Below are 15,526 nucleotides of genomic sequence, written 5' to 3'. Positions count from 1 at the left end.
GTATATTTGAAGAAAAAGCCTGATAGATGTAAGATAACATTAGTCTGATTGGAGTATGTTATGTAAATAAGTTTAAATATGTTTTAGCTTATATGCCTAAGCATATATTTCTTAACAAAATTTACTCATAGATTTTCCATCACTCAGATCTCGGGAAGGATGCGCGTAGTGATGAAGCCGCTGGTTAGACAAATTCCCCTCGTTGGTGGCCTGCAGTTATTCTTCCTCAACAACCCAGACGTTGATTTCAATCTCATTGGCCTTGCTGATGTATTTGATATGCCTGGATTAAGGTGAGACAATCATCACAGCTGATTTTCATTAGGACTTCACAAGTTACAATCTTCTCGTGCACTTAAGATGTTTTGTGCAAGCACGTACACATGTGTGGTGCAATTAAGTGCACAAGATACCTAGTGCAAGTGCACAGGGTGAATGGTGGAAGGGGGAGGGGGTGCACAAAATGTGTGGTACAAGGGGGGATGCACAGGATTGTGGTACAAGGGGGGTGCACAGGATGTGTGGTATAAAGGGGTGCACAGGATGTGTGGTATAAAGGGGTGCACAGGATGTGTGGTACAGTGCAAGGGGGGTGCACAGGATGTGTGGTGCAGTGCAAGGGGGGTGCACAGGATGTGTGGTACAGTGCAAGGGGGGTGCACAGGATGTGTGGTGCAAGGAACGGCATAAAATCATACATACAAAAATTTTAAAAAATTATGTACTGCAATAGAATGCACAAATTATAGACATTAAAAGTACAATACCATATGTGATAAAATAATAGTTTGAAACAATAATATTGTTTTCTATAACAAGTTACATATTCCTGTAGTAGACAAATGTCTTTTTCTAATGCTCAGCAGAAGCATTTATTTAATATAAAAAGAATGGATATTATTTAAATGCAATTTGAGCTCAACCCAGTAAGTAATTACAAAAGTACGTACAAAATTACAAAAGTACAAAAAGTAATTAGAGCGTACGAATGTGGTCATGTGTTTGCCATAGTCTTTATAATGAGAGGCTTTGTTCAAGACATGGGTAAATCTGTAGTTAATTTAGGATGCATAATATATTATGGCATCGCACTGTATATATGAAACTACAGTGTTAGAAAATACACAGAATTCTGTAAGTTTCTGCATTATATAATTAGTGAAATGCCAAAAATTTGTATTATTTCTGTGCATATTAGTGTATTATAATCAATGTGTTTTGTTTTGTAGTGACATCCTGAGAAGTATCGTGATAGAGCAGATTGCACACATGATGGTGCTGCCTAACAGGTACCCCATCCAACTGGTCCAGGACATAGACACTGCAGAGCTCAAGTGTCCATCTCCAGCTGTGAGTTGTCAACAACATTGGCTTACAACTTCGTTATGACTCGCGTTTGTTGCCTTTCACAGTCACGGAAAATTGGACAGTTCCCATTCTCTTATTGTAATGCATAATTCATCTATTCTAAGGAATCTTGACAATAATGCGACTAAAAAAAAAAAGTGTATCTACAATCCTCATAAACTGGATAGAAAAATTATATTTAGGGGTCTCTTAAAATAAGAAAATTGACAAAAAATATATTTTCAAAGTGGATTAATATAAATTTAAGTGATACATACCATTAATAGTCAATTGTAAAAATAATTTAAGGTTGAATGTAGTAATTGTGAATTTGGTTTGTAGTTCTGCATTTATGAGCAAATTAGGGGAAGATATTGTATTGTCATGACATAATAACTACAGTAGTTATTTGTTATGTTTCTGTCTCCGACATCAGTCACATTGCAGTCACTGCAAGTGTCTCTGTTCACTGTTGCAGTGTTCCTTCACTTCTTTCTTTTCCCTCCTGTTAAAAGCAGATGTTAACTGCAGAAGAACTTTTAAATATCATATACATTACTGCATAATTTACAGTGCAAATTTAGTGTGACTTTTTATACATTATAATTACTTAGCCTTCCCGGTTTGGTGCCTTCTTTTGATAATTACTTACTTTGTATACATTATAAATAGACCTGTAAATTGTGTATTTTTAATGAGCTGTTTGCCATACTTTGAATTGTTGAAACATTTGCCTGTTAAACTGGTTCAGTAATATATCTTACCCTAACATTATTCTACAAACATGTCCGAGATGTAAACTAGAGGTTGTGTGTTTACCTTGTGACGGTAACGCGTTGGTGTTCGGCTGTTTAAGGCTAGGGGTATGGCCTCGTCACATAGTTATAAAAAAAAATAGAAAACTGGAACTTCGTCTGTGGTAAGGTAAGGAGAAGACACACAAAACACAAGTAAACTTTAACAATGAAATTTTAATTACGTTAAATAAATCAAAACATGAAAATAATGCACAAACAAATTTTTATAATAAAATCAATGAATCAAAATAATAAGAATACTTAAATGACAAAATGAAAAGTTACGTTAAGGCAAAATAACAAGAAGTGCAACACAAAAGTTAAGTGGGAGGTGCTGGAATATTGGCTTAAAGCCACCACCTCTCTCAGTACACTCTAGAGTCTAGCTGGGAGGAGTGCTGGCTACGAAAGCACGGAACATTCTGAGGACTGATGTTGGGGCGACCCCAGACATCAGGTAGTATTGGGGGCGAGTGCAGGTGCAGCCAGACCGGCGACCAATCAGCGGAGCCGTAGCGATCAACGGGTAGTTTGGTGGTTGGAGTTCGAACAGGTGGCTGGATGCATACGTTTCTGCTCACCCTGGCAAGCCTTGCTGGTGCTGGTGTTGTTGTCGTTGTTTGACATTTCTTCCATAGTCTTTTATATAATTGTGACGACGTAATTATGAAGGGAAGAGCAGGCTCAATCTCTTGAAGGAGATTATCGTCACAACTCTCCCCCGAAGCCTGCGGTTCTGGAAGAAGTACGTCGTTATTTGGTGGAGTAATGGATGGTGTCGCTTCTACTTCATAAACTCTGGAGAGATCATGGGCTAAGATGTTGTCAGACTCTTGGTATAGCGTGTCTCCAGGTTGAATTTCTGCAGTTAGCAAGCCCATAGTAGAAGACGTTGAGATGAGAAGTGGGCGTGCTGCAGGAGGTGTAGGGTGGTGTGGTCCGTATTGATGGTGGACCGAGCACTTTTCAGGTGTGGAGTGAAGTGCTGAAGCTTCAGGATGAGGAAGAGTAGCTCCTTGCCAATTGTTCCGTCGTTCCTTGTAGCAGTAGTTGCTGACAGGTGAATTCTTCTCGCCTCGTTGCTGCATCACGACACCACCATCGTCGGTACCATTGGCGTCGACATGGAGGATGTAGGGCTTATCTGACGAGGTGAGAGTGGAATTAGAAGAGGGCATAGGAGCACGATTATTATCCTGAAAGCATTTGGGAAGATCATTAAGGATTTTGGAATTAGAAAGCGCTGACTCCTTGTCAGTGCTTTCGGGAGGAGAAGCTGGGAAGGTCTCACTGTGGATGTAGGGTTCTGTGAATGTGGAATAATTAGTCAAGACAGTGGGAGGAGTACCATTATATTGCTTCAGGAGGTTGACGTGGCACAGCTGGGTCTTCCGCCGCCTATCTGGAGTCTCTATCACATAATTATTATTATTCCTGCACTCTTTGACGCAGTAGGGTCCTGAAAATCTGTTTTGTAAAGGTGAACCTGGGATAGGGAAATAAGCAAGGACGAAGTCTCCCGGCTTGAATTTTCTTACTTTGCTGGTCTGGTCGTAATGAGTCTTCATTCTCACCTGGGCTTTCAATAGATTATCATGGGCAAAGCGGTGGACTCTCTCTAGAATGTGCTGAAGGTTTTGAAGAAACTGGGGCACATTCTGATGCTCACTGAAGGTGGCATCTCTGAGAGAGTCTTTGAAAGCCTTAAGGGGAGTACGGCACTTACGGCCGTAGAGCATCTCATAAGGAGATACTCCTAGGGACTCATTGGGGAGACTTCTGAAAATACACATTATTAGGTCAATCTGCTTATCCCAATCCTTTGAGGTTTCACTACAAAACTTTTTCAAGAGTGCTTTGATGGTCTGATGACTACGTTCAAGAGAATCCTGTGAAGTAGGATGATAGGGGCTGGACAATACCTGTTTGATGTTGAACTCCTCCAGTGTCCTTTTGAAGAGATCACTGGTGAAGTTGGTGCCACAGTCACTTTGAATCTCCCTGGGAAATCCGTATTGAGTGAAGATCTTCAATAGATGTTTGATAACCGTAGCAGCCGTGATGTTCTTCACTGGAACTGCTATGGGAAATCTGGTGGTAGGACACAGGATGGTTAGGATGTAGGCGTTACCTGAACTGGTCCGAGGTAAAGGACCAACACAGTCTATTATGAGTCTGTGGAAAGGTTCCGCAGGCACCTGTATGGGAATCAGTGGTGCTCTGGGAATGGAGACGTTCGGTTTGCCTGCCATCTGACATGTATGACACTGTTTTACGTACTGTTTGACGTTGTTTACCATACCTGGCCAGTAGTAGTCTTGACGAATCCCATGGTAAGTCTTGTTGAAGCCGTAGTGGGAGAATGATCCGTGGGCCAGGTGTAGAATAGTGGGCCGCAGGCTGGTGGGAATCACAAGTTGTTCGGTGTTGGCCCAATCGTCCTCCTCCTTCAGTTTACTGGGTCTATATCTGCGGTAGAGCAAGTCGTTCTCTAGGAAGAACCCAGGAATACTGTCGGGTTGAGTCTCAGCCTGGAAAAACAATGGTGTTAAAGTAAGATCTTCCCTCTGCAACTTACGGAACTCCAACTTGGTCAGATGCGGGGGTAGTTTCTGAGGGTCTTGAGGGACAGCGGTAGCAGTAGAGTCAGCTGGCTGTGGACGTGCGGCTTGTGCACGGGTGGTCACGAGAACCGGAGGAGAAACTTCATCACTCTCTTGAACCTCTGCTGGAACATACTCAAGAATAGGGTTACTTGGCACAGAGTTACACACCTGGGGTTTGTCCATGACGATCAGGTTGGTCGGTTGCAGGTCTTCTGCCAAGTCGTTGCCTAGGAGAAGTTGCACTCCAGGCATGGGAAAAGGCTTTTCCCTGACGGCGACTTGGACTTCCCCGTTCATGTAGGGACAATCCAGGTGGACTCTGGCGAGAGGGTATGGAGTAGTAGCAGTGAGGTCAGTGATGAAGACCGTTTCCCCGGTGTAGACTATGTTGGGCACAGCCGACTTCAAGATGATCGATTGTAGAGCCGCTGTGTCCCTCAAGATCTTCAATTTGAAACGTCCCTCCGGATTTGAACCGTTGGCAGAGACAGTTCCAGTATACAGGTGGTTACTGAAAAGAGAAAGATCATTAACATCAACACCAACATTCATCACAGGCTTACCGGACTTAGGAGGAGTTGGTTTGGGTCGTTGTTGGTCAGTGGTTCCCTTGTATTGAGACTTACCACATTTGTCGATGGTATGTCCATAGAGTCTACAATATTTGCAGTACAGTTGTGAACCAGCTTGATCGGGGCTCACTTTCTCGTAACTGTACCACGACTTCTTACTGGAGGATGGTTCAGGTGTCAGCCGGTGGATGAGGCTGTAAGTGTCAGCCGACTTAGCACACTTCAGGTAGTCGGTTTCTTCTTTATCTGCTAAGTAGAGGCGGACAGGAGGCGGCACACGTCTCAAGAATTCTTCAACAAGCATCAGGTTGACGAGTTCTGTAAAAGTAGAGACATGTGCTGCTTCCAGCCATTTCATGAAATACCTCCGTTTCGTGTTAGCAAACTCGAGGAAGGTAGTGGTACTTGCCTTCAGGTGGTCACGGAATTTCCTTCTATAACTTTCAGTAGAGAGGAGGTAGGCGTCTAACACTGCTTGTTTCAGAGTGTAGTAGTCATTCTCAGACGCCAAAGTACTGAGTGTGACTGCAGCTCTACCTGTAAGATGGACTCTGAGAAGTGTGGCCCATTGGTCGACAGGCCAACTGAGTTGATTAGCAAGGGTTTCAAAGGTGGTGAAAAACACATCAACTTCTGCTTCTACAAAGGATGGCATTAACTTACTTGCATGTGATATATTAAAACTGACGGGAAGATTTGCAGTAGCTTGCTGGCGTTGAGTGAAGTGTGAAGTTTCCAAGGAGATTTCGCGTTGACGACACTCTAGAGCCAGAGTTGCTTGTTGCTTGTCATGTTCGCGTTGCATCTCCAACTCGCGTCGTTTGGTTTCAAGCTGTACTCGTTCACGTTCACGGAGTAATGCGACCTCGCGTTCGTGTTCTTCTCTCCTCAAAGCAGCTTCGCGTTCTCGTTCGTCTCTCCTCAAAGCAGCTTCGCGTTCTTGTTCTTCCCTCCGTATGGCAGCTGTTCGTTCTTCAATCTTGGCCAGCTCTAGTTTGAGTTTCAGCGTTGCCAAATCAGTTTTATCTGCAATATAGTAAGTTTCATGAGTTTCAGAGTCTATCTTACCTTGCTCTAAATAGTAATCCAGCAACAGGTTGTGTAGGTCATTTTTGTTGGCTTGGTAGGGAACTTCTAGTTGATACTCATGTGCAAGAGTTTGTAGTTCAGTCCTCTTGGCACGACTTAAAGTCCCTATTTCACCTGCTGGATTTGCACGGAAAGTTTGGAGACGAAACATGGTGAAATTAGCAAATAAAGGTACACGAATGTTCAATAATGAAATGTCAGAAACAGGACAACGTGGCAACTGGCACCTATCCTGTGTGATCTTTAACAATTAACGTTAAGTGAAAGATATTAAATGATTACATTAAATCAAGGGCGCAGGAAATCTTGTACCCGGTACTCATGTAAGAGAATAAGGGCAAGAAAATCCTACTAACAAATGAAACAAAGTTTCGAAAACAAATGAAACAGTTAAATGCTTCAAAAGTAAAATTGGTAGTCCAAGGATGTAGGCATACCTTGCCAAGTCTCTATAGGACATAAAGCAAGTTTTTCCTACTGAATTTAATATGATACTTACAGAATTAGCGAACTTTTGTGCTCTGAAAAAATAAGCTAATTCCCTACCGTTGTATGTATCATCATCTCTGACTGACGTGTAGGGGTGCGAGGTGTCAACTGGTGACGAGAACTGCTGCTGAGGTCCCAATTCAGCAACTAAAGTTCGAGCTAGAGGAACTATGGCCCTCTTTATCCTCCTACAGTCAGATTGCAGAAGATTGGGTACTCTTGACCCGGGGCAGACCACAGTACCAGGGTACCAATATGATGATCTGTCAGAATGAGAAATATTCAAGGGACATAGATGGTAAATACGAGTAATAACAAGGAGGGAGAGATGACCAATTAAGAGTATGACTGCGGCCTACAGTCACCACGTAATCCAAAGTTGTCTCACCTTCACTAATGTTACTCTCGTAATGCACAATACACCGCACCTTATAAAAAATGAAATTGAATGAAAAATAGTAAAGCTACGTTAACAGAGTTAAATACGCTTACCATAAATTACCACTTGGCACCAGTACCTGAGTGAGGCTCCTAGGACAGGCCCCCATATAACTTGTGACGGTAACGCGTTGGTGTTCGGCTGTTTAAGGCTAGGGGTATGGCCTCGTCACATAGTTATAAAAAAAAATAGAAAACTGGAACTTCGTCTGTGGTAAGGTAAGGAGAAGACACACAAAACACAAGTAAACTTTAACAATGAAATTTTAATTACGTTAAATAAATCAAAACATGAAAATAATGCACAAACAAATTTTTATAATAAAATCAATGAATCAAAATAATAAGAATACTTAAATGACAAAATGAAAAGTTACGTTAAGGCAAAATAACAAGAAGTGCAACACAAAAGTTAAGTGGGAGGTGCTGGAATATTGGCTTAAAGCCACCACCTCTCTCAGTACACTCTAGAGTCTAGCTGGGAGGAGTGCTGGCTACGAAAGCACGGAACATTCTGAGGACTGATGTTGGGGCGACCCCAGACATCAGGTAGTATTGGGGGCGAGTGCAGGTGCAGCCAGACCGGCGACCAATCAGCGGAGCCGTAGCGATCAACGGGTAGTTTGGTGGTTGGAGTTCGAACAGGTGGCTGGATGCATACGTTTCTGCTCACCCTGGCAAGCCTTGCTGGTGCTGGTGTTGTTGTCGTTGTTTGACATTTCTTCCATAGTCTTTTATATAATTGTGACGACGTAATTATGAAGGGAAGAGCAGGCTCAATCTCTTGAAGGAGATTATCGTCACAACCTGTAAGTTTGAATTTTTTAAAGTCTTATTTGCCATCTTTAATTATAGTACGGCTTCGTTTATTTCTGGCTTCTAGTAGCACAGTAGTAAAAGATTATAACCTTCTAGGGCGTCCTTCGAATTAATGTCATAGAAGCCCATAATCTGATGAAGAAAGATGTTGGCATTATGGGTATGGGTAAGTCTGATCCGTACTGCATCTTACGTTTGGGTGCCCAAAAGTTCCAGACCAAGACCATCAACAACACTATCAACCCCAAGTGGGACTACTACTGTGAGGTTAGTTGCTCCACTCTTTATCATTACCTTCTCAGGTTATTTGAGTCACAATTGTTTGTTTTTGCCATTTGGAGCTGAATGGTGAACATTGTCATAAAGGATTACCTGCACATATTATTTTGTCCCTCTTAAGACTAATTATTATTCAAATGCAGCCCTGAGATAATCTGTTTCCAGTGAGCTAATTTCTTTACATTCATGTAATATGACAGCTCTGTAAAATTGTAACTGGTACATTGAATTTGGTTGAATTTGTTAAGGCACTTGATCATGCATGGCCTTCACTGAATCCATTAACTCTTCATTTCATTAAATTATACAATTTATGGAAACATGGGTGCTCAGAGCTGACAATGAATCAATTATTTACAGTCACTTGGAGTATTACACATAAATATACTTATAAAACCTGTGAATATTTGCATATACAAGGCATGCATGGAAGTGAACAGAAGTGGACCAAAGTGCACAAGAACTAAAGATCTTGCATACACATACACACTTGCATGGATGAATACATACATATGTACATGCGCATGTATGCTTTGATCTATAAATGCATGTGCTTACACAAGCATATTGCCAGTAGAATGTTTGGATTGGGAAAACATGTCTGAAATAGTAGGAGCATGCATAGGGCTGACCCAGAACCAAACACAGAATACACAGAAATGAGATGAAAGTCAGAAGCGGCTAGACAGAGCAGGACCCAACAGGAATGGTGACCCCTTACCCTCTTAAGATAAACAACCCCCCCCTCCCCTCCGCCATCACTCCCAGCAACCAACATGGTTAGATCACAGAAGTGAATCATACTTCCAGTCACCCCTTACGTAGTAAACAACTACTTAGAATATCTAGAGATATGTCACAAGACTAATGTCAGAAAGACATTAATTTTTTAAGACAATAGAAAGACCAATTGTGAAGAGGGGGTTATGATAAGTCAATTTATCATTTTAGTAATGCCTTTGACACCGTACCCCTCATGAGGTTAATCAGGGAAGTTAAGGCCCACAGTATTGGACCAAATGTTCTTAATTGGATTAGAGCCTAACTGAAGGATTGGAAGGAAAGTTGACATAAACAGGCATTAAGTCAGAGTGTAGAAATATAACTAGTGGTTTGCCCTAGAGATCTGCTTTGGGGATGCCAGAAAGACCTCATCACATTGTAGAACTGGAAAGAAAGTGGCAGATGACGTTTAATATCGAGTGCAAAAATTAAACCTGTGAAATGACTGGCACCATCTGTTGGATGAATGATGTATCTTAAGGCAAAATAATTTGTGGAAAAAGACATGGGGGTCATAAGTGACAGTGATCTGAACCCTAGGCTTCAGTGTATCATTGTGCATAACAAAGTGAATAGAATATTTTGATTTATAACTAGGAACATCAGCAATAAAAGCGCAAACATTCTTTCAATTTGGCTCTGGTGAGGCCCTACTTAGACTACACCATCCAATTCTGGTCACCGTATAACAGTGTGGACATAGATTACCTTGAGAAAATCAAACATAGGGTGACCTGGTGTTCGGGAGCTCCCACATGAGGAGAGGTTATGAAAGCCCGGGTTGTATTCCTTGGAGGGGGCACAGGGCAAGGGAATATGTGATCGAGGGCTTCTAGTGGATGAAGGGGTATCAATGGGGGGAGATATAAGAATGGTCTTTAAACTATCAGGCTTGAGCTAGGATTTATCGAGCATTTATGCAACAACTTACGAAACCTTAATCACCGTTTATGTGCTTCATCTTTCCTTAATCACAGCAGCTTTGTTTACATACATTAAGCAGTTTATGAGCTTCGAAGCTTTACAACCTAAAGTTATTGTTATTATAAACAACCTCGTAGTATTTTGGAGCTCATGAACTGCTTAATAAATGTAAACAAAGCTGTCATGGTTGAAGAAAGATGTACAGGTTTTGTAAGTGGTTAGTGCTTGATGAATCACGACCCAGGTCAGAGTCCTTAACAATGGCTATTAGCTGGAGAAGTTCCGATTCAAGAAGGATATAATTAATTACCTGGTAATTAATTAATATGGGGATGTATTGGTTTAATAAGGTGATAGAGGAGTGGATTAAACTGTGGCCAACATTGAGATAAATGGTGTACAGTAGCTAATGGTAAAAGCCTAAATGGTAAATTGGGGGAGAGGAGTGGGGTCTAGATGGGTTCTGCCTAGAATGAACCAACAGGCTGACTGCAGTGACTCCTTATGACACGGCACACCATGACACAGTACACCATGACATTCATTCAAATAGTATCATTATCCTATATCCAACTTTTTTTGGTTAGGGAACACCATAACTTACATGCAAATGGCCATGTGTATGTCCATGTACTGTATGCACAAGAGAACAGTTAATGAGTGTCTGTACTGGTACGTATTAAATTTGATGCAATATCCGAGGGCACTGAAACAGTTATCCAGACATACAGCTGGTTTCATTTAAACCAGCTGACAAAATTAAGTAATAAATTACATGTTCCGTATCTGTGCACATATCCATATGTTAGCGTTCCTTAATTCTTGTTCTGCACACTTCCATATTCACAAAACTTGGGTCTTACATTGCACTTAGACCTGTATTCAGTCATCTGAAAAGACATTCACATTGGTAGTGACATATTTGCTGGAGTTTCCAAACCAACTGTCATTAGATTCTTTAAGATGTTGATATAATAAAGAAATGTACATGTTCCAAGATGATCTCTTGAGAATAACAATTATTTTATATATATATGTATATTTTTAACAGGTTTCAACTTCATAATAAATTTACATAGATGTTCATTTTCATTTATTCAGAAGTCTTCAGTTGCATTAGCATAATTTGATATTTATTGATTATGCATTTTCTTTGCTTAAAATAAAAAAAACATAAATTCCTGTGCACATTTGCTTGAACAGAATGAATCTTGATTTAAGTTCCTTGCTCATAATACATTTATCTTGCAGTAAACAAAAAAAATATAATTGTTCCAAAAGGAAATGCCAGTTCTATTACATATTTCTGGGGGGAGCCCCGTCGGCTCCCCGGAGCTTTACCGGCTGATATGCTAATGTCAGACTTTGGCATCAGTCATGTGTATGGAGTTCTAGGGCCTACCGGGGACCACGAGCCAGAACCTGGCCCCCTCAGAGAGGCAAGGGGAGCAATGGCCTATAGAAACCCCCGTGTGGTTGGAAGCATTCTATGTCTGCCATCGACCGGGTCAAGCATCCAGAAAGGTAAGCATTCCAAAACAAACCCCTATTCTGGTGAAAATTGCTACCTAAGCCGAACTAGTGAATAGAACTCTTCAACAGAAAACACGGAAACTAGTATGACGTCATACGTCACCGCGCCGCTGTCTGCGCAGCTCCCCCCTCCCCGGGAGGGGGAAGGGGGAGCCCCAGACCTCCCACGCCGGCTATCCACCCATCAGTTCTTCGGCTGATGCTATAGGCAATGGTTATGTGCTCCGGCTCCAGTGGTTGTTTCAGCACTGTACCTAGAGTGTGGTGTCTGTTTTCTAGGTGGTGCGTGAGCCGGGTGTGATTCTTCAGTACTCGGGCTGCATGCGCCTAGGGTTCCCTTCCCTAGGTGCCCTGTAAGTACTGCCCTTGGGGCTTGGGGCCACCTTCCACAAGTTCCTTGGGTCCTGCCCCTGCTTGGCCGTTTACTGCTTGGTTTTCGGCCGCTCTTTGTGTGCTCGGGTGTTCTGTCTCCCTTGTTCGCCTTAGAGTAAGGGGCAGTGTTTGCACTGGTGGGGCGCGGGGTACTGTGCAGCTTGTCTTTACCAATCATAGCGGCCGGCTCTGTTCCGCTTGGGTACGCTGTCCTCTTGCGGGGTTTTCTTTTTCTTTTGTTTATATACCTGGTGGGGGGGTCTGCCTTCGTTCTTGCCCCTTGTGTCCCTTGTGTTCTGAGTATTTCTGGTGGTACCCCCTGCTAGGTCCCCGTGAGTGTACACGTCCCGGGGGTTCAGCTCTTAGAAAGTTGTTTGGTAGCTTGGGTGCCGGTTAGCAGTACCCTGCCTGGGATTACCTGAGCGCGAGTCCTCTTAAAGTAAACGCTCGGGACCCTGGGAAACCCCTGGGGGCGCGCGGGTCCGATGGATGTGACCCCAGAGCCCCCCCCTCGCTTCCAGCGAGTTTGAGGGTTGCTCTCACCTTTTGTCTCTGGGTGCCTCTCTGTTTTGCCTCCGTCTGCTGCCTGTGGGGTCGGTGACACCTTCGACCCGGTGTCCTGCGAGTTTGGTTGCTCGTTGTGGCTCGGTTACCCAGTTGTGCTAACAAAGCGGGTGCGGGCAGCAGGGGCGTTGCACTTGAGCCTTGGTGGTGGCAACGTTCTCGTGGTTTCCTCCCCGGGAGCCCCGGGGCTGCCCCGTTGTATTTCGTTTTGGGACTTGGGGGTGTTGGTTGCTTCGGTTCCATCCACGCCCCCTTGTCTTTCCCCTGGTTCACCCTTCCTGCCTGTATCCGGTTCCTTACCGTCTGTAGGTTCAGGGCGGGGTGTTTGGTGGTGTTGAGACTCGGGCAGTCTCGGGGAATTCCCCTTCCGGGGTAGTGACGGGGGCATTTGGGCCTGTTCCTCCAGCCGTGTTGTATGAGTCTGCCAGTGGGCTCCCTTCCTTAGTGTTTTCACGGCTGCCCCGGTTTTCTGGTATGGCCGGGGCTTTGGGGGAACGGCTCGGCCCCGGGGCCTGTCGTGTAGGTTCCCGGGGCTGGGGAGGGGCTGACTTGGGGGGGCCTTGGCCCCGTTAGACCCCGTGGGGGGTTTTATCCCCCTCTCGGCGGGGCTTGTGGTTACGCGGAGTGGGGTCTTTCCTCCCCACTCGCCGTACGTGCTGTTGGACGTCGGCCCCTCCCCGGGCTCGGTTCCTTGGCCTTTGAGTCGGTTGGTTCCGTCCTGTGGGTGGATGTTTCCTCCCCCGCTTTTTGGGACGGTGTTTTTGTCATGTTTCCCCGTTCGATGGGGTTCTGCGTGACTTTTGATCTCGGGTGCGCCTGCGCCTTCGTGTGCCTTCGGGACTAGTGTTGGCTTCTGTGTTCTCGAGGGTACGGGAAGGTTTTTCGCTACTTCCCGCATTATTGGAACGTCTGTCGGCTCCTAGTACTTGTCGCCCTGTTGGGCTACTTGTCGCCCTGTTGGGCTACTTGTCGCCCTGTTGGGCTACTTGTCGCCCTGTTGGGCTACTTGTCGCCCGGTTGGGCTACTTGTCGCCCGGTTGGGCTACTTGTCGCCCGGTTGGGCTACTTGTCGCCCGGTTGGGCTATTTGTCGGCCGTTTGGGCTACTTGTCGCCCGTTTGGGCTACTTGTCGCCCGTTTGGGTTCCCTTTTTTTGGGCTCTTTGCTTCTTTGGCCGGTTTTATTGTTCCTGCTTCCTCTTTTGGCTCTTTTTCTCGTGCAATAGTCCTGGCTGGCGCCTTCCCGCAGGGAGGGTGTGCGGTTCGGCCAGCGTGTTATGCGCATGCGCCGTGGAGTTTGTTTTGGTCTGGGCGATGGTTCAGTGCTGGGGTTTTTGCGCCCTTTTTTGCTACAGTGCTTCGCCTCTCGTTCTTCTCCCTGGCTGCGGTATGTGCCCCTTTGCGCCAGGGGTGTCCTGGTTCCCAGTTGTGGGGAGGACACCGCGGTTTTCTGTGTCATGGGTGTGGACCGCCTCCTTCGCCTCTCCCTGTTCTCCTGCGGGTCCGGCTCTGGCGTCTTCACCTGGCGGTGCTCCCAAGTTCTTCTGGGCACGGTTGAGTCGTGTCAAGTTCGAGCCACCATTCGCCAGGTGAGTTTCTGCGGTCTGGCGTCTTTTGGCCGGGCGCTGGATGCGGCGGTGTTCATATACCTGTCTTTATTTAGGTATAATTTTGTACGACTGAGACCGTTCGCACACCAGTGACTGTCCCTTTATCACCCCTTCCTGTCCCCCTCATGTGCATGTCCAACCCATGCTGGAGTCGTTCAGGGGACCCTCCTTTTTTAATGTTGTGAGGTGTGGGGGTTGTAGGGTTGGTTCTGTACTCACCTGGTGAGGCTCCTGGCTGTGCTTGCAGGATTTGAGCTCTGGCTCTTGGGTCCCGCCTATCTGGTAGAACTTGCGGGATAGTACCAGTGGAGTGCAGTGGTGCTATTGGCACTTTTGGGGAACACTGTATTACCATCAGTGGTCTGTGCTTGTTACACGACCTACTTGCGAGCATAAGCCTTCTTGCTGGTTCGTCCGTGGACTTCCAGGGCGCACTGGCCTGTTTTCGTATGGCAGTTCCGGCCCGTCCTGGTTGTGGGGGTATGTGGGCCGGTGGACTGCTCCTAGCAGCTGCCTGGTGGGCCATCCTCTGGCCGGTCTGGCCTGACCTTGGGCCGGGCTTGAGGTGTAAAAGAGCTCCCAGTACCTCATCCAGCAGGTATCGAGCGGGGTTTCTCCGCCGTCGGTCGCCTGGTGCAGGTTTCTGGGCCTGCAGGGTTTTGTCGTGTCTCCGTTGGCCCTGTCTGGGGTCTGCCTGCTCCGTTCTCTGCCTTTGCAGAGGGGAGTTGCTATTTACATGTTGCATGTTGCAGTGGTGCCTGTTGCTGCTGCTGCTGCACGTGAGCATTGGTACCGTGTTTCACGGTGGCGTGTCCTTGTTCCTGTGTCCGGTTGTGGAGTGGCGCTTTGCTGCCGTTTTGTGCCTGGGGATTGCGTGGGGTTTTTGTCCCTGCCTGATTGTCCACCCCTGGTTGTTCTCCTGGTTTTTTTTTTTTTTGTGCTTCTGCTCTTTCTTCCTGCCTCTTCTGCAGCAGGAATGTTCTGCGTGTGTTCTTAGGCGTTTGTCAGCCTGTGTCCTGTGATGTGCTTCTTTGTCTCGGTCTGTTGCAGTTGTTCGTGCCCCTTGGTTCGGGTCCTGTTCTGGCGGCGACCCTTCCGCCTTCTTTGGTTTTCCTAGCTTGCCCGGCCGGTTGTTGTTGTTATTTTTTTGGGGGGGTTCTTGCGATGTCTCGCGTCGGACCCGTCGTTTCTGAACTCCTGGCGGGCTTGCATGCTTCGGAGTTTTTCTGTTCGGCAGACGTTCCATCTTGTGCCGCCTGGGTTTCGGTGGTCGCGCCCGAGATCTTCTCGCGGCTCCGCCTTTTTC

The 15,526-nt window shown here is 45.5% G+C and overlaps 1 protein-coding gene across 7 annotated transcripts in view; it reads left to right on the top strand.

Annotated features, from left to right (window-relative positions):
* Window positions 1-15,526, top strand: part of Esyt2 (extended synaptotagmin-like protein 2) — an 86,757-nt gene that overhangs the window by 23,031 nt on the left and 48,200 nt on the right. For all 7 annotated transcript variants that reach the window (XM_069330548.1, XM_069330547.1, XM_069330550.1 and 4 more), the window contains exons 5-7: window positions 148-293; window positions 1,230-1,350; window positions 8,254-8,424. In XM_069330548.1, coding sequence (XP_069186649.1) covers window positions 148-293; window positions 1,230-1,350; window positions 8,254-8,424 — 438 coding nt within the window. The remainder of the gene's footprint in view (window positions 1-147; window positions 294-1,229; window positions 1,351-8,253; window positions 8,425-15,526) is intronic.

This window comes from Procambarus clarkii, chromosome 24 (assembly GCF_040958095.1).
Source record: "Procambarus clarkii isolate CNS0578487 chromosome 24, FALCON_Pclarkii_2.0, whole genome shotgun sequence".
Taxonomy (NCBI): Eukaryota; Metazoa; Arthropoda; class Malacostraca; order Decapoda; family Cambaridae; genus Procambarus; species Procambarus clarkii.
The sequence above is the reverse complement of the archived record's forward strand: the minus strand, read 5'-3'. Positions and strand labels throughout refer to the sequence as shown.